The 23,093-nt window shown below is 34.8% G+C and overlaps 12 protein-coding genes across 12 annotated transcripts; 5 read left to right on the forward strand and 7 right to left on the reverse strand.

The window, feature by feature from the left end:
- Positions 1–225: 225 nt before the first annotated feature.
- Positions 226–1,152, forward strand: WICANDRAFT_78823 (uncharacterized protein; the record flags this gene model as incomplete). The annotated part of the gene is made up of 1 exon (XM_019184791.1): positions 226–1,152. One exon carries the CDS (start codon positions 226–228, stop codon positions 1,150–1,152), a length of 927 nt encoding a protein of 308 aa, XP_019039415.1.
- DFM1 (Dfm1p) lies at positions 1,153–2,073 on the reverse strand (the record flags this gene model as incomplete). Its single annotated transcript, XM_019183434.1, has 2 exons — positions 1,153–2,005; positions 2,057–2,073. The coding sequence occupies 2 exons, from the start codon at positions 2,071–2,073 to the stop codon at positions 1,153–1,155; spliced, it is 870 nt and encodes a 289-aa protein (XP_019039416.1).
- Positions 2,074–3,041: 968 nt separating this feature from the next.
- On the forward strand, positions 3,042–4,523 carry WICANDRAFT_20837 (uncharacterized protein; the record flags this gene model as incomplete). The annotated part of the gene is made up of 1 exon (XM_019180887.1): positions 3,042–4,523. A coding segment is annotated over one exon (1,482 nt), but the record flags the coding sequence as incomplete, so codon positions are not given.
- Positions 4,524–5,366: 843 nt separating this feature from the next.
- WICANDRAFT_78825 (uncharacterized protein) lies at positions 5,367–5,852 on the reverse strand (the record flags this gene model as incomplete). The annotated part of the gene is made up of 1 exon (XM_019184792.1): positions 5,367–5,852. The coding sequence occupies one exon, from the start codon at positions 5,850–5,852 to the stop codon at positions 5,367–5,369; it is 486 nt and encodes a 161-aa protein (XP_019039418.1).
- Positions 5,853–6,317: 465 nt separating this feature from the next.
- Positions 6,318–8,702, forward strand: ARO80 (Aro80p; the record flags this gene model as incomplete). Its single annotated transcript, XM_019180623.1, has 2 exons — positions 6,318–6,600; positions 6,796–8,702. Coding segments are annotated over 2 exons (2,190 nt in total), but the record flags the coding sequence as incomplete, so codon positions are not given.
- Positions 8,703–9,236: 534 nt separating this feature from the next.
- Positions 9,237–10,624, reverse strand: GIS4 (Gis4p; the record flags this gene model as incomplete). The annotated part of the gene is made up of 2 exons (XM_019183435.1): positions 9,237–9,262; positions 9,328–10,624. 2 exons carry the CDS (start codon positions 10,622–10,624, stop codon positions 9,237–9,239), a joined length of 1,323 nt encoding a protein of 440 aa, XP_019039420.1.
- A 571-nt stretch (positions 10,625–11,195) lies between these two features.
- SIP1 (Sip1p) lies at positions 11,196–12,452 on the reverse strand (the record flags this gene model as incomplete). Its single annotated transcript, XM_019183436.1, has 1 exon — positions 11,196–12,452. The coding sequence occupies one exon, from the start codon at positions 12,450–12,452 to the stop codon at positions 11,196–11,198; it is 1,257 nt and encodes a 418-aa protein (XP_019039421.1).
- A 950-nt stretch (positions 12,453–13,402) lies between these two features.
- Positions 13,403–14,365, reverse strand: WICANDRAFT_62780 (uncharacterized protein; the record flags this gene model as incomplete). The annotated part of the gene is made up of 1 exon (XM_019183437.1): positions 13,403–14,365. The coding sequence occupies one exon, from the start codon at positions 14,363–14,365 to the stop codon at positions 13,403–13,405; it is 963 nt and encodes a 320-aa protein (XP_019039422.1).
- A 450-nt stretch (positions 14,366–14,815) lies between these two features.
- On the reverse strand, positions 14,816–15,070 carry WICANDRAFT_30791 (uncharacterized protein; the record flags this gene model as incomplete). The annotated part of the gene is made up of 1 exon (XM_019181762.1): positions 14,816–15,070. One exon carries the CDS (start codon positions 15,068–15,070, stop codon positions 14,816–14,818), a length of 255 nt encoding a protein of 84 aa, XP_019039423.1.
- Positions 15,071–20,268: 5,198 nt separating this feature from the next.
- WICANDRAFT_92436 (uncharacterized protein) lies at positions 20,269–20,843 on the forward strand. Its single transcript, XM_019186361.1, has one exon. It carries the CDS (start codon positions 20,369–20,371, stop codon positions 20,570–20,572), a length of 204 nt encoding a protein of 67 aa, XP_019039424.1. The 5' UTR covers positions 20,269–20,368; the 3' UTR covers positions 20,573–20,843.
- Positions 20,844–21,159: 316 nt separating this feature from the next.
- Positions 21,160–21,681, reverse strand: WICANDRAFT_62782 (uncharacterized protein; the record flags this gene model as incomplete). Its single annotated transcript, XM_019183438.1, has 1 exon — positions 21,160–21,681. The coding sequence occupies one exon, from the start codon at positions 21,679–21,681 to the stop codon at positions 21,160–21,162; it is 522 nt and encodes a 173-aa protein (XP_019039425.1).
- A 228-nt stretch (positions 21,682–21,909) lies between these two features.
- WICANDRAFT_92438 (uncharacterized protein) lies at positions 21,910–22,791 on the forward strand. The gene has a single exon (XM_019186362.1). It carries the CDS (start codon positions 22,294–22,296, stop codon positions 22,507–22,509), a length of 216 nt encoding a protein of 71 aa, XP_019039426.1. The 5' UTR covers positions 21,910–22,293; the 3' UTR covers positions 22,510–22,791.
- The last annotated feature ends 302 nt before the right edge of the window (positions 22,792–23,093 follow it).

The following is a 23,093-nucleotide window of genomic DNA, read 5'->3' on the forward strand; positions in this document are numbered from 1 at the left end:
AAACAGACTAGTCTACAGCCTTCCAGTGCTTCTCACGACTTTTTCACCTTCACTTTTATCACCTTCCTCTTTCAGAACTCCCATCATGTTAAAAATTACATCAAATTCTAATCAAACATTTCTTCGAGAGAGCTGTTGAAAAAAAACCGTCTGAGAAAGTCATAATATGAAAAACCATGACAACCAGTAAGAGATTTGGGACCATTAATCACTACCAAACCCATCATGACATCCGAGATCCCAAAATCATATAGACAAATCATATCCACAACGAAAAAAGAATCTGAATTAATACAATCACTCTCTTCAAAACTCGCGTCTTCAATATTTCATGAAGTTTCAACACCACTCCCCAGGAAACAATCATTAGTTAATGATATACAATACATTTATAAATCAAAAGCATATGATCTGTATACCCATTGCTTCAAAAAATTAGTCAATGAATATGATCTTGACCACCTTGAACCAATGACAAAGGCCCATTTCGGGAAAGTTATGACCAAGGTATTCAACTGTCAAACCAAGAGAATAGGCTCAAGAAATAAAAGCTATTACGCCTACTGTGGTTTAGCTATAGATAAAAAAGTTAAAGATGAATATGAAGAAGTTGTAAAGACACGATGGATTGAAAACGGACAGAAGAACGATGAAGTTATAAGGCGTAATAGAATTGAATTGTTGAAATTTTTAAAAGATGAAAAACTAGATGATTGCTTTACATTACATCGTTGTGATTTGATTCTTTCGAATTTTGAAAGTTTCAATGTTGTACAAATGAGAAAAGATTGGAAATCAATAAATTTACAAGAAATAATATCACAAGGTTCAGGAGCTGGTTGTGAAATTCCAAGTTATTTTGAAGTCCTGGATATATTTAATATTATACCAGATCATTTAAACATTGTGGATATTGAAATGGCTTTAGGTATGAATCATTGGAAGATCAATATCATCAATAAGATAATGGAAATCTTGAACTATAACAAATCACATGATCTAAAGAGTATGAATAATTATCTAACATGGCAATTCATCTCTACAAGATTTTTGGAACAGCTGACTTTTGAAAAATCATCATCATTTGGATCTTTTTGGATATTGAAATGCTTACTTGATGAATTGATTCCATTTATTCAAAAAACTTTATAGTTAGTTTTCACTTCCTAATCTATATCCTCTTCCTTGGAATCTACTATTCCCAAATATACTTCCAGAACTTGTACTTGAACTATTCCCAGAACTTGTTGAAGATGTTGAACCATTAGTTAATGTATGAATTTTATTCTTTCTTTGATCAATAACTCTTGAACCTCCAATAAAAGTTCCAACAAATTTCTTAAACCATAATGGAGCTCTCATTGTTTCCTTCTCTTTAGAGCTTAAAGTACCCAATCTATTTTCATTTTGAACCCTAATTCCAAAAGTTTCACAAAAATAAGTGTATAAAGGTCCTAATGTCCATGATTCAATACATGCATAAACATAAGCTGCACTCATCCCAGCCAAAACAGCAAGAAATGAAGATGTACCTTCTAATAACAATCTAAACCCTAATGTAACAACAGGTAATAGCGATGCTTTTATACTAATAAAATAGATTGAAACTTGATGATCTTTATTAGCCCTGGACCAAGTATATGTTAAACTACCCAAAAGAGCAGGTTGTAATAATGGGACAGGCATCACGACTGAGCTCAATACAATTATTGGGACAATTATGAAAAGATAAAATAAGTAATCCACTGAATTATTATAGAATTTCAACTCTTCAATTCCACGTGAATATGAATACAACATATAAGTATCCATTAAACCTTGCATTGGTTGAGGATTTGCCACTAAAAACCCTGTGAAGGGACGCCATATTTGGAAATCATAAATAATTTTAGACCAGTTACAAATTAAAGTTGATGATGGTAATATTGTTAATGCATTTAAAAATGATGATGTTAGTGTGGAGATTGTTAAAAATCTGGTTATTTTTGGAATTTGTGCAATGAATCTAATGGGAAGTTAGTGAATTGTGACATTGAATCTTATTGATCATACTCACTGATTAAGGTCAGACATTATGGAGTCGTTGGCTTGCTTATTGTTGTACAAGTAGAATTGACACCTTGTCTTATCCTTTTCAACAAATCAACAAAAACATCGATTTCCGAGGCTGAAAATACAGTCATGTGACTAAGTCGGATTATTACATAAGTAGCTGACCAAAACATGACATAATCTCGTGATCGAAAAGAGGACGTGAAAAGATAAAGGGATTTTTCTCTTCCAGAAATTTCCATGTGATAAGGAGCTGGAATTGGACAAAGATATCGAAAGGATTAGGGCTTAAAACAAAGAGAGGACAACGTATATAGTCTTTAAGCGAGCCATCGAACACTTCATTTGTAATTGCAATGGAATTTTAAATAACTGCGGCTGCCACTGTATCCAATTTATCTAAATTCCCCGTATAGCGTGAGAAGATCCACGTGCCAATACAGACCAAGAAGTGAACAGGAACGAACGGTCCTTTGATCAAGTGACATATAATTGATTGGAAAATATTTTATAGATGAGCTTGACTTGGAAAGCTTTTATTTAACCGTAGAGAAGCTTGGAAAGCTGGTGTTTGATTATCTTGTTCTTGATGATGATGATTGTAATTTCACATGTCACTCTCGGGGTAGCTCAGCTTGATGAGAACAATACGATGAAGCAAAGAGGTTTCGAGATGAGTACGGTCCTAGACACAACGTTCTATAGACTTTGGTAAGCACCTAATTAATGCCTTCTACACTAGTGTATTTCAATTTCCACGTGCCTATCTATCCTCATATTTACTTGTCGGCTTATGGTTGATCTCGTATTGCTGTAGAAATCTATTATACTCAGATATGCATGGAATTCTAAACAGCCAGTCCTTCCCAAAAAAACTTTTTCCATTGTATAAATACTATAAGGCATCCCATATTCTGGTAATCCATACTTTCCAACAAGGCCATAGGAACTTTAGGTACACAATGTCATACACAACAGGTGCAGCAGTCACAAGGGATATCCCAAAGACTCCAAAGCAATTTCTAGTCTCATGGGTCCCTCGTGCTAAGAAAGAAATCACTTTAACCAAAGATCAACAAAACTTAGCAGAAACTGAAGATGAATACAACTTAAGATTACAACAAGTTAATGAAATGGGACGTTTCAAGAAATATCTACCAATTATCACTACAGGTGCTGGTTTATTTAGTGATGGTTATGTTAATAACTCTATTGGTACTGCTTCAACTTGTCTTAAGTTACTATATCCAAAGGAATACGGTTCAAGTCCTGCTATTAGAAACGTTACCTCAATTGCGTTTGTTGGTACTGTCGTTGGAATGTTAATCTTTGGTGTTATATCTGATTATCATTCAAGAAAATTTGCAATGTTGGCAGGTACAATCATTTTAATTGTCTTTACAATCTTGTGTTCAGGTGCTTGGGGTGCACATGATTCAATTCATGGTATGTTGGCTGCTTTAACTGCTTACAGATTCTTTTTAGGTGTTGGTATTGGTGCTGAATACCCAGCAGGTTCCACTGCATGTGCAGAAGCTAGTGCCTTATTACCTCCTGGTAAAAGAAACCGTTGGTTTTGTTGGTTTACTAATTTTATGATTGATACTGGGTTTGTTGTTAGTTCTTTTGTTCCAATGGTTATGTTATGGATATGTACTCCAAAACATTTAACACCAGTTTGGAGAGTCACTATTGGGGTTGGTGCTATTCCACCAATTTCTTTATTTATTTTACGTCTTTTCTATAAAGAAGGTGAAGTTTTCCAAAAGACAAGATTTAAGAAGGTTAGAGTTCCATATTGGTCCATTTTGAAGTTTTATTGGTTTAGATTAACTATTGTTTCAGTCATTTGGTTTATTTATGATTTTTCAGTCTATGCCTTTGGGTTGTTTTCTTCTTATGTTATTGCTGGCTTGTATGATTCAGATGATTTATACAAGGTTTTTGGATGGAATGTTGTATTGAATTTGTTTTATATTCCAGGTGCTTTCTTGGGTGCCATTGTTTCGGATTATTTAGGACCAAGATTAACTTTGGTTATTGGTGTTTCATTACAATCAATTATTGGATATATTATGGCTGGCTGTTTTGAAAGCTTGCAAAAACATGTTGCAGCTTTTGTTGTCGTCTATGGGATTTTTATGACTTTTGGGGAGTTTGGACCTGGTGATAATATTGGATTGTTAGCATCCAAAACATCATGTACACCAGTACGTGGACAGTACTACGGACTGGCCGCTGCTTTTGCTAAAATTGGGGCGTTCATTGGTACGTATTGTTTTACGCCTTTAACTGATCGTTATGGTATTAAATCTGCTTGGTGGTTAGCTTCATCATTAGGACTTTTCGCGGCCTTTTTAGCTCTATTTTTATTACCTTCAGTGGATCAAAGTGCTATGCAAGCTGAGGATGCCAAGTTTTTGGAATACTTGCAAAGTACTGGCTTTGATATCAGTCAATTGGGTGATGGAGAAGTTATTGATCAAGAAACTGCTTCAAGTGAAAAAATTGATATTATAGCCAACCACAAAGATGAAAAATAATTAGTGGCCGGTTCAAAAAATTGATACTTATGTAATCAATATGGAAGTTGTGCATAATTATGCATATACTAAATTTGTGCTACAATTTGTCTCTACAGAACACCTTCTTTTTATATATAGCTCGTAAAATAATTCAATATGTAGTTCTTTTGGTTTAATATATGGCTTGAAATACTAAATAGACGTTTTTTCGCACCTGGGTATTTTCGTGAGATTACACCAAAATTTTTCGTGATTTCACAAAAATCAGATTTTTTGGGACATTCTCTACACTTGTTCGGGCACACTTCTGGACAAAAATTTAGGGAAATTTCGTAGTGTACAGACGCTTGAAAAAAGTTATCTAGACTATCAGTTTGCGCAAAACAATGTTGTGCTTTTTCACAAATTTGATTTCCCATCGTGAACAAATTTGTATCTTGTCAGGCCAACAGAGAACGAAAAACTCTGAGATTTTACTGAACTGAGCTTATACTACGAATTTTTCGTAGCTCCTTCCTAATTTTTGTCCAAAAGTGCTGGCCAAACCACAAAGTTTCAAAGAATCTTGTAGCCAGGACAAAAAAATCTGATTTTTGTGAAATCGCGAAAAATTTTGATAAATACCAAAGCGCGAAGAAATTTCTAATAGAAATGTGGAGCGTAGTTAGTAAGTCAGAATATACTTGAGCTTCTTGCCTCCTTGAAATCACGTACTTATGATACTACAGCTCTACGGGCATCGCTGAGAAACCCCTAGGTTCCAAAACTTAGTAACGAAGTCACAAAGATTCAATTAAATCCATCTTTCGCTTTCAACAACCGTATCATTATACCTCTACTCTCGCCATTATAATAACCCTGTTCAATCAACTCCCTTTTGGGAAACCCAAAATCTGGATATCCAGTTAATCCTCTCAGTATATCTTCCTTAAGACCAACCCTTTCACCAATGAATGTTGTATGAATAGTATGATCTTTGTAAACATCACCACTATTTGGATGAACCAAAATTGATAAGCCCGAATGGTTCAATTGAGTAAAAGAGAAAAATTTAGCAAAAATTAATGGTGATTCTATATCAATTTCAAAAAATGGTAAATCATGAGGTCCTGTGATCAAATCTGATTTCAAAACTTTGACTATGAGTTGATCTGAATCTATTTCTTTTTGGAAATTTTCAAATATTTTATCTTTCAACTTGATTGCAGTAGAACGAGTCTCTGGGTTGTAATAGATGTGGAAATCATAGGATGTGATTGGATCGAAAAATGACATTTTGAAGCCAGTGATGTTGAGTCAATAGACGTTGTTGATGATAATGAAGATACGAGATACGAGTCCCAATTTATAGATGGAAAGTGTGGCTCCAAGAATGCTTCTCGGGGTTGGAGTAAATAATAAAAACAATAGCCACTAGCGTAACTGTAGAGCTGGTTAAAAGTTCACTTAGCTGTATTCCATCCAGATTAATATTTGGATGCTATCACCTCACGATAATGATTCATTATTGTAGTGATTTTTTGTTTCTGATGATTTCGGCCAAGGTGTTTTGAAAGAAAAAAAAATCCTGGAAAAAAGCGGTTTGAAACGGATGTTTTTAATGATTCCATTAACAACTTCAAATCTTTTGAACTACATCATTACACTATTCAATAAGCGCTGAACTACTTAAACATGATGCCTATGAACGAATCTCAAGGCTCTCCACCTGTGAATGGTGAAGATAAGAACAACGTCAAGTTCAGAAGAAACTACAAGGCTTGCTTAAACTGTCGAACTCGTAAGGTTCGTTGTGACTTGGGACCTGTTGAAGCACCTCATGATCCTCCTTGTGCTAGGTGTCGTCGTGAAAGAAAAGAGTGTGTATTTGCTGACTCCAGAAGGGGTGGCTCTCACGGTGGTGGTGCTTCAAGTGCTGGTAATAGTATTGGCAGTAGTGTTAATAAGAAGAGAAAGACAGAATCAACACCAACTCCAGAAGTTAGAAGCATTCCTCATACTAGACAGAACTCCACTGAAGTACGTCCGTCATTACAATCATTGACTCAAGCTGTCAACTATACTCAACAGCAGGAACAACAGAAAAATCAAGAGAAACAACCTCGAAACCAAGCTCCACCTTCACAACCACGCCCTCCCCGTTCTGGTCAACGAACACCTGTTGCACATTCACCAGAAGAACATGCTCGCCCAGTTCAACCTCCAACAAGGTCCTCAGAAGTTACTACTTTACAGGGAGCTCTTGTCTTCTTAGCAAGGGCCGCTGGAACAATAGCAAAAGCTGACGATCGTGATAATATCAGTGCTAGAGAAATTCACGAGAAACTAGAGGATCAAGAGGATGGCATTTCTTCAACTTCCAACTTATCTACCCGTGAAAATTCAAACACAAATATCTTGAATCAAACCCAAGGCTCGAATGATTATGAAAATTTTGCTCCATTGGTTCGTCCTCAAGGTAAAGGGCCAATAATGATGCCACCAGTTTCGAAATCAGCAAATGTTCATCCAAACCCATCAAAAAAGCTATCAGACATCGAATATATTGGACCAAACAAAATGCTGACAGAGGAAGAAGCTGAAAATTTAATCAATTTATTCTTTTTAACAATGCACCCCTTTTTCCCACATATTCCAACACAACTTCATGATCCTCAAACGTTAGCTCAATATCCTATTCTGTTATGTGCAATTTTGACAATCTCTTCAAGATATCATCCATTCGAAAATCAACCGTCACATGATATAAATAAAAATTCAAGAAATATTCAACTTCATGAACGGCTATGGATTTATTGTCAACGGTTAATTTCTCAAACTGTTTGGGCTGAAGCTTCGACAAGATCTATAGGTACAGTTTTGGCCTTTTTACTATTCACGGAATGGAATCCAAGAGCAATTCATTGGAGATGGTCTGATTATGCCAATAATAAAGATGATATGGGACCTGAAGGGCCTCCAGGACTAGGTGGGAATTCTGACGAAGAAGACAGTCTTGCTGGACTAGGTGCTATGAGAAGAAGTGATCGTATGGCTTGGATGCTTGTGGGTACAAGTGTTAGATTAGCCCAAGATATGGGTTTCATAAATAGTTCATCTAAAATATTTATCGCAACTCATATTGCAGAAACTCAAACTGCAATGAATCTTGGTCAAAGAAGTATGCTATCACAGAGTCTTGGTGAAATTGATTTAGATAATGATGAAGATGATGATGAAGTTGTTGATAGCAAGAAACAATATCAGCATGATGAATTTATTTTGAGTCTGGATGAAGAATGTTTAAGAAACCGTCATTTCAAAAAAAATAATTTGAAATTTTCCATTATGCAAAAGGCAAAATTAGAATTATTGAAAATCACATCATTAGCTTATGAAACTATTTATTGTGGGAAATATCAAGTTGACGGATATAACCAATTTCAAAACCTATCTGTTCTTTCAATTTTATCACCTTTAATTGAAAATTGGTACAAGACTTACAAAAAATTGTTAAAACCTTCAAACCCTAAAAACTTCAATCATCATTGTAATTTGAAAAATGCAACAAATACTAAACATGTCAATGAAATAACAAAACAAGTTGATAAAGAATCATTAATTTGTGATTATTATTATTGTCAACTATATATTTATTCTTTAGCTCTATCAGCGGAGAATCCATTAAACACAAATCCATCAGATGTCAAGAAACCTTTAAACAATTTGAAATTGGATGAGATTTCCAAAGCGGCTAAATACGTGGAGTTAGCTTATAATGCTGCGAAAGAAATATTAGTTGCAGCTATAAGGGTTCACAAGTTGAAGATGTTGAAATATATGCCAGTTCGGTGGGTTACCAGAATTGTTAGATCAGTTGCCTTTATTGTTAAATGTTTTTTAACTTTAACAAATGGAGCTCAACAACAATTATCATCACCATTACAACAAGCTTCACAAGCGTCAACGATCTTGACATTATCAATTATTCCAACTGAAGAAATCATTCAAACCATTCAAAAAGCAGCTATTGTACTAAGAGAAGCATCACCTGATGAGTTGCATTTATGTACTCGTTATTCTACAATTTTGATGTATTTATGTTCAGAAATGAAGTATAGATCAAAATTATCAATTAATCCACCAAATTTAACAAAATTACAAACAAGTGATGATGAAGACGATGAAGAAGACAATGAAGAGGTTCCATTAAATGAGGAACATCACAATTATCAACAGCCGCAACCACCACACCAACAACAACAAAATTCAGTCCCAATGTCAATGCCAACAATGCCAAATGTTGATCCAAATTCCAATGGTGATATACAACCACCTATATATAATTTCTCATATCAAACCATGGGTGGTGGTAATAGTTCAAATAATCAAGATCCTTTACAACCATTACCAGATGCTGTTGTGGATTGGTTTTTGAAGAATGATGAATCTATTGGGTTGGATTTTGTTGAACCATGGACTGAAATGATTGAGCAACATTTGGATAAGAAAAAAAATTAAACAATCACACACCGATCACTTGAATGACTATTATTTCCATGTTTTAATTTGAATTTTTTCATTCTTGTATTTGAATGAGCGTTATTATGATTATTATTTGGTGTAGATTTTGATCTTTCCACTCTGGAAAACATTGAATCTGGCTTATATAAATTCATTTCAGACTTGATTGAACCATAATTCGTCTTTATTGTATTTGTTGTATTGGTTTTGGTTAGTTTGATGGAAGGTGTTATAGTAGTTTGATTACTTTGGGTAAACCTAATTGATGTTCCCTCTGTACCATATTCATCATCATGATCACCATGTTCTTCATCATCTTCATGTTCGTCAACTTCTTCTTTACCATTAAATTCCACAACATTTAAATCATTTTCTTGGACACCTTCAAATTCATCAAGGTCTTCATCTTCTTCAACTTGTTGATTATCCATTTTTTCCAAAACTAGATCATAAAATAATAGTTTCTTATAATCAAATTTCATCATTTCCAAAACACCACGAAGATCTAATAATTGAAGATTATCCATCCGGAAATTAGAATCATACAGTAGCCAATCATCACACATTCCATCTTCATCATTTTGTCTAATTGCAGTTCTTCTCTCTTTATTCTCATCTCTAAACAAGATATTATTCAATATTAATTTATACCTCACGTTTAATTTCTTTGTCCTTGCCGTTATCATTGAAGGCACATAATCCAATGATTCTATAGAACTGTCATCTGAATAAACAACGCTATTCACATCATGACTCTCCACATCACCAACGAATGAAGAACTCTCAACATCATCTTTACCTTCTTCATCATCTGTAGTTCCAATATCTTCAGATTCTTTGGTCTCCACTTGAATTAATGGTGAATTGATCTCTGAGGAATTAGGGGTATTAGGAACATGAGTCAAAGAGCCATCATTTTGAATAGTTGTCACTCTTGTTAATGAATATTTTGGACTTGGTGGGATTGAACCTGATGGGTGGAATGAATCTATTGAACTTTCTGAATCATCAATCATGTCATTATGAGATAAAGAACTTATTGTTGTAGGAGCTGTTGGTTCAATTGGTTGATCAATTTCACTTGGTGTATAGCCAGATTCACCAGATATAATTGAGTTCAATTCAACAGCTTGATTATAATTTGATAATGGACCAAATGAAAACTGCTGAGATTTTAGATCTGTGTTATTTATGACATTTGAAGAAGCCATTATTATTGATGATTGTGATTGTTTTAAAAGACCCAGGTTCGTTATTGTGACTTCTATAGGGGCTTGAGATCCATTTTGTTCAAAGAATTTTGTTAATAAATCTTGTAATAATATAGTTGAATTAATAATGTTTGGAATTATCAGTATTAACGTCACACCATCATTTAAATCATCTATGAATTGATCAAGTTGTGTGGAGTTCTTTGTATTATGTAGCAGTTGTTCAAATTCACCATTTTTCAAGTTATTCAAGTACCAATTCCATACTTTGTTGTAGTTATACGTTGTTGATTCTTCAAAATCTTTATAAATGAAGGTTGGTATTGAAGACATGTTATATTAATCATGGGGTTGTTATTAGTATGATTATGCCAGCTCTTTCACTTTAGTCTCTTCATGAATTCGTATATGATTATTAACAATAGGATCAACACCAAAAATTAAGGATTGTTTTTATCTTTTAAAAGTTTATACTTCTAAACATTTTGAGCTATTTAAATTTTTCCATAACGCGTAATTTTGTGTGTACCTCTGCCTAAGCCCTCCCGTACCGAGAGAGGACCCTTGCCTAAGCCAGCCAATCGTTTACAAGGAGCCCTGCCTAGCATCCCCAGGCTGACCTCCGCCTGTGCGTCAACCAGTGACCTCTGCCTGGTTCAGTTTATCCGCGATTTTTATTTACGCCAAAGGAATTTGAAATCACGATATTGAAGAGAGATGAACTATTATAAACAGGATTACTCCAGGTTTCAGGATACCAATCGCATGAATTTTGATGGACGGCTACAATTCTCCAGCAAATGACCTAGTTTGAGTCAACTAGTTGTGCATCATTGTTTATTAGTTATATCATTGTTTATTAGCCAAGACCACCCTAGACCAGCTAAAAGGTAGTAATTATAAATTATTCCGAAGGTGAATACATGATTTGTGTGATGAACTTCCCTGAATAGCGAGTTGTACAAGCAACGCTCAACACGTTATTTTTGATATTTGACGTGAGTAAATGATTCAAATTAACGTGGGGAATGATATGTGAGTTTAATCCAGATGATGAAATCTTTCTTTTCTGATTATTTTGTAATTGAGCTGTATCTGAACTTTGATTATAATGATGAGTATTGAAATGTTTGTTCAAAATGTTGTTATTAAGATACACTGGTAATTCAGGAATTGGATTTTTGTGTAAGAATTCTTCATCAACTGGTAATATTTCATCAGATTGATGGAAAATTTCAGGAATCTCTTGTGAATAAGTTTCATTATTCTTCAAGTTTGGTTGATCTAATGAGAATTGTGATGTTGACTTAGGATCCTGTTGTTGTTGGGTGTGTAGGAATGAAGTTGAAGATTTTCTCTTATTGTTACTAATCTTGTGCTGTTCAATAACACCAGCTTCAAAAACTTCTTCACTTCCTTCTATGTCATCAACTTCAAACCAATTAACAACATTACCAGATTTATCAGTAGCTATTGGTAAATCTTCACTGTATTTGATCTCATTATTAACCAAAAATTTAACTTTATAGATCCCCAATGGTAAAGTAATCATGATTTTATAAACACCATCAAAATCTCTCTCCAATTTCAGTTTTTTAGACCAATTATTAAAAGAAGTTATCAAATAAACCTGTGTTGAACCAATTCCATGATCACTTGACCCTGTTGTATCCTCATAATTCACATATTTTATCAAAACATTTTTATATTCATTACTTTCTCTTTGTTCTTTTGAAACACCAACACCATCTTTATTAATCAAATCCTCATCAATATCATAATCATCATCATAAGACCCTGAAGTTAAAACTTCACTTATCTCACCACCACCAATACTTCCTTTCCTTTCAACATCACTTCCAAAATCACCAACTCCAGTGGCACCACCACCAGCATCAATCTTTCCAAAATAGTCATTATCTGCTAAATGATCAATGAAAACATTAGGAGATACTATAGCTTTTGGTTTATAAGGAGGTGGATAACCCTTATCCGTATTTATAGGCAATTGATGACTTTGTCTTGGACTTAGATATTCTGAATGTTGATGACTAGATTTATTACCACCATGTCCTTCACTTGATGAAGTTCTTTGATGTCCTCTTGACACAGAAGATTTTCTTCTGATGTTATTAGGGATGGACGAGGCGTTGTTACCCATTTAATTTAGTCTATACTCTGATATCTGTAGCTTAAGCTTGGTGTTGCTGGGTGGTGTTGTTGTTGTTGTTGATGTTCAAATTGCTACTTGAATGCTTTTTCGAATGGCTTTCGATCAGTTTCCCCATAGAAAAAAAAAATCAAGCGAGAAAATCGCTTGTGACGTAATTCGCGAAATTTAAAATTAAAAATATTTACGATTATGTAACATTGGAGAGAATCTTACATAACATTCATAAGGATTAGCCTGGTTACAACTGATGATGATGATGGTTTCTATTTTCAAAGCTAGTTTCATTTGAAGTTAAGAGATTCCCATTGGCTGCGGAGACTCTTCGATCAGCTTGATTAACTCGTGCTCTAGTTTGTAGAAGTTGTCAATTGGCCATGATGTTCAAGACGTTATTTTGCATTGGATATACTGAAGTTTATGGCTTTGACATGGTTATCTGTTTGAGAATGGAGAGAAACAACGTTATCTAACGGTTTATGTCAGTTGTGTTGCTGTTAAGGCGTCTGGATACGACATCCTAGAGCATCTAATGAAGTTGCAACTTTTGACGAGTAAACTGACGAGTTAATCCAAGGAACTGAATGAAATCAATTCCCTACAAAATCACTAACAAATGAATAATTAAATTAAATTAAAACGATGATAAACATACTATTCACAAATTACCAGACAAATAAATACTCCAAGACTAGGTCAAGACGGAAAAAGAACAAATAATTAAAATCTTATTAATGACAAATAGAAAAAACCAACACGAATCAATGACAAAAACACACAACCTTCTATTACACCCTTTATTAACGATTATGACTTGAAAAAATGCACCTAATAAACACAAGAATACCCAATGAAAACAACTAACCAAATTATATATTACCCAATGAAACCAAAGAAAGAAAAAAACCAATTATAATACAACAAAATTAACATTAATGTACCTAGTTTTTAACTGATCTTTTAGCTTTTAAAGCTGCTCTTCTTTCTTTTCTTAATCTTCCTTGCATCATTGAATAAGTTGCCCTTTTAATAACAGTTTCTAATAAACTTTTAGTTAATTTTGGATAAACTTTTGAGGCTCTTGTATGTAATTCATTGATTAGATATTTTCTATATTCTTCATTGGTATCTCTTATCCAAGTTTTATAACCTAATGGGAATCCTAATTCTTTTCCAAAGATATCTAGTATGAATTTTTCAATCTTCATAGTTTCTTCAATTGATGATGTATTCAACAATTCACCCAATTTTTGTAATGATAATCTTGAATCAAGATTTTTCTTTGAAGATGAAGATGAATGAGTTTGTGATGAGGATGATTGTGAAGAAATTGATGAATTACGACTTTGGATAGATGCATCTTGATGAGTTAATGCTGGTGTTTGTGGTGTATTGTTAACTTTCATTGCAATATTTGCAGGTGTTTGAGGTCTTGAAGCTGAAAGTTGTTGAGTTTGGAATTTGAACTCTAGTAAATTTGCTGGTGATGCAGCTATTGAGTTTGTTTCTAAAGGTGATGAATATGTTGAGTAGTCCAAATAGTTTAAAGTAGATCCTGAATCTTTTATCATTGAATTCAAATCAATTAAAGATTCTTCAAGTTTAGTTGAATATATATTATTTTCAGCTTCACTAAATCCGAGTGTATGAGTAGGAGCTGGTGTTGTGGTACTAGTTCTTGTTAATGAATTGTAGTTGGAACTAGTTGCACTTGAAAATGAGCCTGAAGATGAAGGTGTTGATATTGAACTATTATTTGATATGATTTGATATAGCTCATTGTTGAAATCTGATTGACTTAGTAAATCTTCACTCCCTGTTAAAGGGATGCTGAATTTATCAAGATCTATATTGATATAGTCATTGTTCATGAAATCATCAAGGTATGATTGTTCAAAGTTCATATTGATGTTTGTGTGACGTCTTGTTGTTATTGTATACTCTCTTCAACTACAAAAGCAAATGGGTACATAAAGACTTTTTTTTTTTCATGACATATCTTTATATTTAAATAAATCAAATTCTGAATCTTGATAATTCAACATCTCATGCTTCTTTCTGACTCTTTTTCTTTTTTGACATAAATTTTCAGAGTAAACTCCATACAAATAAACTTTCACCAGCGTTTGAGAATTGGGATAAAAAAAAAATAAAAAAACTGTAAAAATATTCGGCACAAAAAATGCAGCTCCTGCATGCATAACCTCACATACATACAATTTTCAAAACCTCAACAACACCAGCTCTTATCCGTCTAAATCCTCCTCTACCCAGCTGGGCACTCTAGGCAGGATTTGAAACCAGTGCTAGGCAGAGAGCTCTCCGCCTAGAAGGAATTGCTCTAGGCTCGAGTTTCAACCCCCATGCTTAATCCCATATTTCTCCAGCTCCTCTTTATTCACATCCTGTCTCCAAGAACAAGTGTTACACTTTAATTGTTTGCCCCAATACATTGGAATGAGTGGAATCCACCAAAAACTTATAAATTCTTTCCTCTTTACTGGCTCAACACTTTGATTATGACAATTTGGACATGGTAAATTGTTTGGATATCCATCTATTCTGGAATCCATATCTTTTTTACCAAAAATTATTGGAACAAATGACATCTTTTCGGACTTGACCTGCAACTAAACACAAAACACTTCACACGAGCTCTTTCTAATTTGAAAGTAACAGGGTATATTCAAGAATGTTCTTTCTCGCTCTAAATAGGCTTTTCAAGTATAGTCTATGACTTAAACGTAATTGATGTAGGTTTTTTTGAAGTTGATTCTGACTCGAGAGTAATTGACAGGTGGTTTTTTTTTTTCGAAAACCTCGTTTTATATATTTCGCGAACCCTTGCTACGTAGTTTAGCAATGATGATGATGAGATGAAATTCATAGCCTATAGAGAGTCTATTAACGTTGTGATTTCTCATCTATATAAGCTTTTATGATTTCTTTCTTGTACTCTATCCATTCAACAAAGCCTTTAAGCGAGATTTAGATCGAGCGAAAAGCCTACCTTCGCTCAAAACTACGCTACATCCCGAATCCCTAGTGCATGAAATTAATCAAAATGGTACATGAACATGGTGACTTTGAAAGATTTTTTGCACAAAAAAAACCTGAAACCATGACAAAACTACATGATTTGTTAATTTGTATGCAATCTGATTACACTTTGATATCTGGTCCCTGTATAGGCATATTTTAAGTGTGTCATGTCACAAAGTTCAAACCTTTGATGTTCAACATTTCCAGCTCGTGAAATTTTAGGTTTCACAAAAGATGAATGCAACGGTTTCAAGTTGGTACCATCGAATATTTCAAGCTGCTCGCTTTTAACAACACAAAGATGTACCATTAATTCAAACTTTTGAACTACTTTTACAGCGATTTCGGTGATATAAGGCTGTTGGTTCCTAGGTTTGAACTTTGTACATTGTTTCAAGTTCAGCAGGTTGATGGCGGTGATGGGCATTATACTACACTTAAGTTTGATGTAGTTATTGGTCAAAAGATGAAAGTTTTCTCTTCAAAGTTGAAAAGGCATTGAAACATTTTGACTTGGTTTTAGTTGAATTGCTACACTTCAACAATTACCTTGATTTAACTGTAGTTGTAACAGTCTTCTGGTGTTTATCGCTTGTTTAACCTTAGTTTCAAGTTCAAGTTTTAGCTTTGAATGTTCACTGATTGAACTGAAAGATTCTCTCTCTAACAAAATTGAAGAATTTTCAAAATATTCTCAATTGGTACAATATTTTACCTTGAAATGGAATTACATTAAACGTTGGACCTATTCTCGGTGAACAATTCTCCTTTGGTTGGTAGTTCTAGTTTGAGGTTCTGGTGAACTTTTCCCACAGTTTGAATTTTTCTTGAAGTTTTGAAATTGAACCAAGCCCAACTTGCTCTCTAGGCAGAGATATGTAGGCGGTAGGCAGAACCCAGTAGGCGGACGATCTCCCTGGCAGAGTTTGAACTTCACGAGCCAAAGTGTACATGCTATTGATCAAATTTAGCCCACCTTCAGGCTGAGATGAAAAATTACGAAACGCTTTAGGTGTGAAATTGAAATGGACAATCAACAGTGGACACAAAACTCTGTTAAACTATGTAGGTAGCCGTCTATGGGTACACGTTTGATTGATGAACAGGCAGAGAGTAACATGATTTATGAAACACATCTACTCTTTAAAAAAAATATCATGATCACAAGAGTGCTTCGTAGTCGTAATAACTCAGTAGTGTGAGCCTTGAGGTTTGATATCTCAGATTTAGGCTAAAACCATTGATAAAAGTATCCTGATAATTGACTGTTCTCACCAGTTCAAAGGTACTTCATCTTTCCAAGAATGGATTTTTAAGGATTTTTGCACAAAATATTTTCACACAGACTGGCATCGAGCCCAGGCATTTCATGCCTGTATGAAGTCTTTACCCTGATCCGAGATGCATGATAGTGTCGATCGCTTCCTTAAAAACTAGTTTTAAACAACGATCAACGATAAAATAATTTACAGTTGTAGTTTTTCCCCTGTATATTTCAAGTCAACTCCTACGAACGTTGTCATACGTACATGCACTATCAAACTTAGTTTGTATATGAATCTACCAAGGATCTACACTTTTGAGTTAGTGTAACTTGTTCCATCGTACATATGCTGGCTTTTTGCTATGTAATTTTTTCAAGAGGTTTTCAAAATTCTACCTGTGAAGCGTTCTTGAAGTTTGAGCCTGGATGGAAAAGATTTTCTTTGAACAAGTTCTGAAGTGTTTGGTTTAAAACCTTGTATAAATTACAGACATGAGCTCTCGGTAATCTCCCAAAGTTTCTGTTGGTTGATCCAAGACATGACTGGATTGTTTATCCATTTTGGCTGGTGTTCTCGGTTATAACAAATCAAGAGTCAGATTGGGATGAGATCAAACTTCAAAGACTGTTTGAGGATCCCAATTTGTATGTAATTAATCTCTTCATTTCCCGGACCAAACAAAATCATCATGCTAACTGTCGAAGATCTATCATTTGTGCGTAAATTGTAACCTATAAATACACAAGGATATAAGACGTCTTCTTTCAAAGCTCATGATAGGCTGGCCATTATTCCCCAGCTCCGTTGACGGTTGAACCTCCTTCGAATCAAACACAACCTCGTCAGCGAGCGTTTGCTAACTATGAAGGATGTCGATGCTTCGGTAGAATCAAGGATAACCAGATTCAGATCAATACTACCGCGGTGTCATAATTAACAGGTCGTGTTTGGATCTCAAATAGTCTTTAGAGTTCAAACTTGCTTAACGGCTAGCTGTTGATTGTTCGAGCTGTACAAATTATACTGTCATTTAAATCTGGACTTGAGCCTTGACTTTTGGACCAGTGTACAATTAATTCACGGTTCCCAGCGGCTGGAGAATTCATGATCATGTCCAAGACGTTCAGTATAATATTCCAGCTTGTACAATCATGGTTCTTCTTGTCGAATATTATTTGATCACTTGATGCCACGATCGCATCTTACAATAGGACCCTGCCTTTACAGTATTTCATTGACAGCTGGACTAGTCAGGTTGGAGCTCCAAAGTTCATAATATTGTTAATGATTATCTTGTCGAAGCTAGTCGACTTAAGGACGCTATTAATTGGTTCATGGTAATTCAATTAATTTGTGGATATTAGCTACGTCTAGAGCTAGAGCAACGTCGTCCTTCACCATCAATATACCGAAGTATATAAATTTAATTAATATCAATATATGAATATCCATGCCACCAGATAATTTGACTTCAATTACATCGAGTATATATATATATTAACCATCTTGAATATTGAAGAAATTATAACCAAATTAATATCAGGCGCCAAAGCTGTAGTCGACTTCTAGAAACCATCTAATAGACGACATACGTCCTTCCAATTCAATTACACTACAGCACATTATCATTGAACGATCATGTAGCGACTCAAAATTTTAGCTGACATATAACAAGTTGCACGTTATTAAAGCATTTTGGTAGGTAATACTTACTATTGTACTTTGGTAGGTCTAACGGGATAGTGATTATTGTAATCTAATACATTGCAGCGCTCTGAGAGTCACTAGTTTGTACTGATCTAGCAGCTCAGCATGATCTCGTGTATTGCAAGTAATTAACTAATTCACGAGCACCTGAAAGCACTCTGGAGCATCATTTCTTAAATATTAATTGCATCTGATTCTGGCTCAAGTTTATTAATATTCGAACCAGTACATGATGAAGGTAGACTTAAAGGGACGCCTAGACAAAACTTTCACCAAGGTCCAAGTTCCAACTCTTGAGCCTTAACTTGACAAGTGGCTAATGAACTCATTCACGATCAAGGTGTAGTGTACCAGTGATTGAGATCTCAACTTCAAACTTCTCTTCAACTCCAAACAACTAGGATATGCGCGGCGGCCTATTCGAACATTGTAGCACCGAATTCGGACATGAACGTAGAAATGAGCTCGCTTGTACGTTTTTTGGCCTCGAAAAAATCCGATAATTTCCTTTATTCACGTGATCTCGCTTGAAAGAAAAACGTGACTCTGTATTATATAATCTACACATGCTTAGTGACATAATCTCTTATCTTATCAGCCCTTACATAATTAAAGCAATCAAAAAAATGATATAGGGACACCTTTATTGTGAAGAGAAACATTCATACCGAAGAAATAAGAAGTTAAACTTCTTGTTAAAGAGTGGGTTGTAATAATATTGCTCTACTATGACATAAAAGTGAAATTTTAATGTTTCGAGGATGGTTAAATGCTTGCAAATTGGGCTTTTTGTGAGATAAATAGGGGTACTTCAAACAGATGGAAGATGGATACAGAGCTTGGAGTCTATGCAGTCCGAAGAAGTTGATTAATTAAACCTACACAATTCGAATGAAGAGGTGTTATATTAACTCAGTAATTGTCAAGATGTCTAGGGATACGACACACGCCGACGTAACTTTGAAGTCTAGACTGCTGAAGGAAAGTTAGGTGCTTCAAAAAAAGTAGAAAGTTGAATCAACTGTACGTGATTGATCAACTTGATTATGATAAATCAAATTGATTGGCAACTAGCTGAAGCAATTTATACAATGATTAAAGGGTTCAAAGTTCAAAGAGCCAGTTCCCCAGCCGGCTAATATTGAATCAGTTTGTCATATAACCGTGGGCTATATCTAATTACTTTCAACGCATCACTAGCCATACATTGACAATTACATAGCACTAGTATATTAACCCATGATAAGAATGAAATTGGAACACTCCCTTCCACTGATTACGGTCCCTATAACATGTGGAGGAGGGTAAAATATATGTGGAATTTGGTCATACTTGTGTGGTGTTATATCATGGTTGTTGTACAAACCTAACACAATCAACCTTCTCAACAATTTGATTAAAGAAAACGTTTGATCAATTATGCTAGCAAAATGCACGTTATCACATTTCCTATTAAAGGAAGCTAATATCTTCTAAATATAGACAATTATTCTCTTAATTCAACCAACGCATAGAAAACTTTATCCATTCATGTTGAAATTTTGCCACAAGCTTGCTAAGCATTTAAGTAAGAAAGTATCATATCTTGTAGAGACACTCAATCCCTGGTGTTAAGAGCAACAATAATTCTTGGATTTCCCATCTCACCATAGCTATCAAGGGTAAAAATTATAGCAAACAAAGCAATTGAATGGAAAATCACAAGCTGTAAATTTGAACTGCCCACACATATAGCCAACAAAGTATGATGAAAAATTTTACCTTGTTGTAGGGTATATATATAGGGAGTATGTGCCAGTTTGGAAACTTTCTTTCTTTTCAATCTTTTTTGTTCTTTACAAACATTTGTTTTATTAATTACAACTAATAAGAACAACAAACACTTATTCAACAATGCAATTATCACAATTAGTCGTCTTCGCTGCTACAACTTTTGCTGTCGTTTCAGCTCAATCATCTAACTCATCAAGCGGTGGTGGTGGTAGCTCAGGAAGCAGTGGTTCAGGTAGCATTGGTTCCAATGCTGCTGGTTTGAACGCTGCTGGTGCCGGTGCCATTGGTGCTGCTGTCGCTGCTGGTGTTGCTTTATTGATGTAAGATTAATCCAAAGAACTGCACAATATAAGGGACCCCAAGTTACCAATTAACATCAAATGAGTCATAAACATTATACAATAATTTGAGCTGTTACTTATTTTTTATAAACTATTAATATTATTTGTCTGTGAAACTAATTGGTGATGCTGCAATTGGACTGTCCAGTTGAGTATTGTCTATACAAGATTTTTTATCACAACTTTTGACACTGTTCGTTTTTCTATGCTTGCTGGTGTGCTATTTATTTTTTTTTAATTGATCGTTTTTTATATTTGAAGATCTAATTGATTGTCAACTATTTCACGTTGTCGTGTTTGTCGTGTTTTGTGGTTTTAGTTTTCTTTCACACAGCCTCTACTTTTTTTTTGCGCAAAAAACTGTAATTTTTTCGCACAACGTCTCAAACTCGGTTGTGAAAATACGCCGAATTTCCAAAATTGGAAAGTGCTCATCTAGCTGTCAACTATTTTTAGTAAATTACTGCTTATGATAAATTAGTTACATATGTCAAAGACTTAGTCCAAGAGAAAACCCATTGTTTGATATATTAATAGGCCTTTTAGTATACAAAAAGTAGGCTAGTGTGCTCATGAAGAGCTTGGTTGTTGTTGTTGTTTTGCTGGTGGATTCGCTAAGAACTTGATTCTTTCCCAATCTGATTGAACCAACTCTTTATGAGCTTTATCCCATGTTGAGCCGAAATGTGATGATGTTGTAGAGAAATCAGCTTTGTAAAAATTAACATGATAATCTTTTTGAAACTTATTTTTCAATTGTTTCTTTTCTCTTTTAGTTAAAAGTTCTAAATTTATACCATTCAATTCATCTAACGAAGTTGCATCTTTAGAATTTGGGTTTGATACATTTGATAATAACGATAATGCCTTATTGTTTTGACTGCATAAGAAATTGTGCTTGAATGACTCTTCCAAAATTGAAGTTGCCTTAGTTGAGGTACTCAAAAGACTTGATGAAAAAGTACTTGAAGGATTGCTTTGAAGGTCAACAGGTAATGCACTTAACGGAGCTGTTTTTGGATCCTCAAGTAAACTGAAATCATCCTCATCTTCTTGAGTATAGACTTCTAGAAAGTCATAAAGAACAGACATGTCTTCTTGACTTGAAGGATTACAGTTATTGATCTCATTGTGGTAATTGGATGGAACTCAATAATTTGATTTAACCATTTTTATTATCTTCGTCAGAGAAAACATCGCGTATAATTTTTTTCTTCTTATAATTTTTTGTACTCGCGAATTCGTTCTGTACAAATTTCATTCGCGAAATTGTGCTCAAGCCCCTGAAAATCCCCACAAGGAGAAAACAATATCCAGCGTGAGACACAATTCCACACGATAACTACAATTGATTAAAAAAAGGTATTAGTTTTAATATTTGAACAATGATTGATGCTGGCTTGTTTTGAAAGGGTGTAGAAAGGGCTACACGCTCTAGGTAATTCCAGTTACTTGAAGGAGTAGTTGTTTTACTGGAGATCGAAGAATCATCTTTGCAAAGCAGGAACCTCGATGCTGTTGATTTCAAGATTTCTTGAACGTATTTCAGGTACAAATCTAAAGACGTTCAAGAATTATTCATTTTTAGGAACATGTACATCAAGTTCTTCCAGCCTACTCTGTTTTCAATTTCGTAGTCAAGTATCAAAATGTTGGTTCGACTAGTGTGCTCACCATTTGGAAAGGAACCGTTCACCAACTTGCATGGCAGATTTTGAAAAGCTCAAGTTTCTTGCAAATTTAGCACACTTGACTTTTCAAAAAGTGACTGGTTCTACAAAAGCACAAGTGAGAAAAGTCTGTGAATTCATCAAAGAATTTGTGCATCATGGGCTTCACTGTTGTTATGGTTTCCATGGTTTGATATTTTTCAAAAGACTCGCGACGGGTTCACGTTTACACAGTCGACAAATGTCGTGAGACGGAAGGAACAATTAGTCTCCCAGTCTCTTCTTCATAACTCCACGCCTATCCATTACTAGGATGATTCCTCGGACCAACCCACTGTAGCATACGAAGAACAACTCTCCATGGGTTCTTCTCTTATATAGACTTGGCCTTGTTGGCCCTGTGTTTTGTTTGTGTTTTGTGTTTGTTTGTTTGTTTATGTCTGATGTGAAGCGTAGTTGCCATAGGCTCTGGGACCCACCCACCATTTCCAGCCTAGCTACGTACTCCAGCAGACAGATCTTGATCCTTGATGGGCACCAAAAAAGTGACATTCCTTTTCATTTGCGAAAACTAGACTCGACGTAGAGGAATGGAAAACATCGCCCACCTTATTTACTATAAAAGAATCACTTCAGAACCTACACAAAAAAGCATTCTACTTGGTACAAACTAACTAAAGATATAACTATGGCACCTTAAGTACCTAACTAGTGAAAAACCTCACTCTTTTTACGCTTTTATGAGCCCAAAATCTGGTTTCCTGATCCAGCTTCTCGACATGCGCGCCTTGTTGTCTTCTTTCCCAATCGGGCACAAAACGACGAAATCGGCAA

This window comes from Wickerhamomyces anomalus (genome assembly GCF_001661255.1).
Source record: "Wickerhamomyces anomalus NRRL Y-366-8 unplaced genomic scaffold WICANscaffold_3, whole genome shotgun sequence".
NCBI classification, from domain to species: domain Eukaryota; kingdom Fungi; phylum Ascomycota; class Saccharomycetes; order Phaffomycetales; family Wickerhamomycetaceae; genus Hansenula; species Hansenula anomala.

Excerpts from the sequence above, each read along its gene's own strand:
- WICANDRAFT_92436 (XM_019186361.1), top strand. The coding sequence starts at position 20,369 with ATGCAATTATCACAATTAGTCGTCTTCGCTGCTACAACTTTTGCTGTC.
- WICANDRAFT_92438 (XM_019186362.1), top strand. The coding sequence starts at position 22,294 with ATGGCAGATTTTGAAAAGCTCAAGTTTCTTGCAAATTTAGCACACTTG.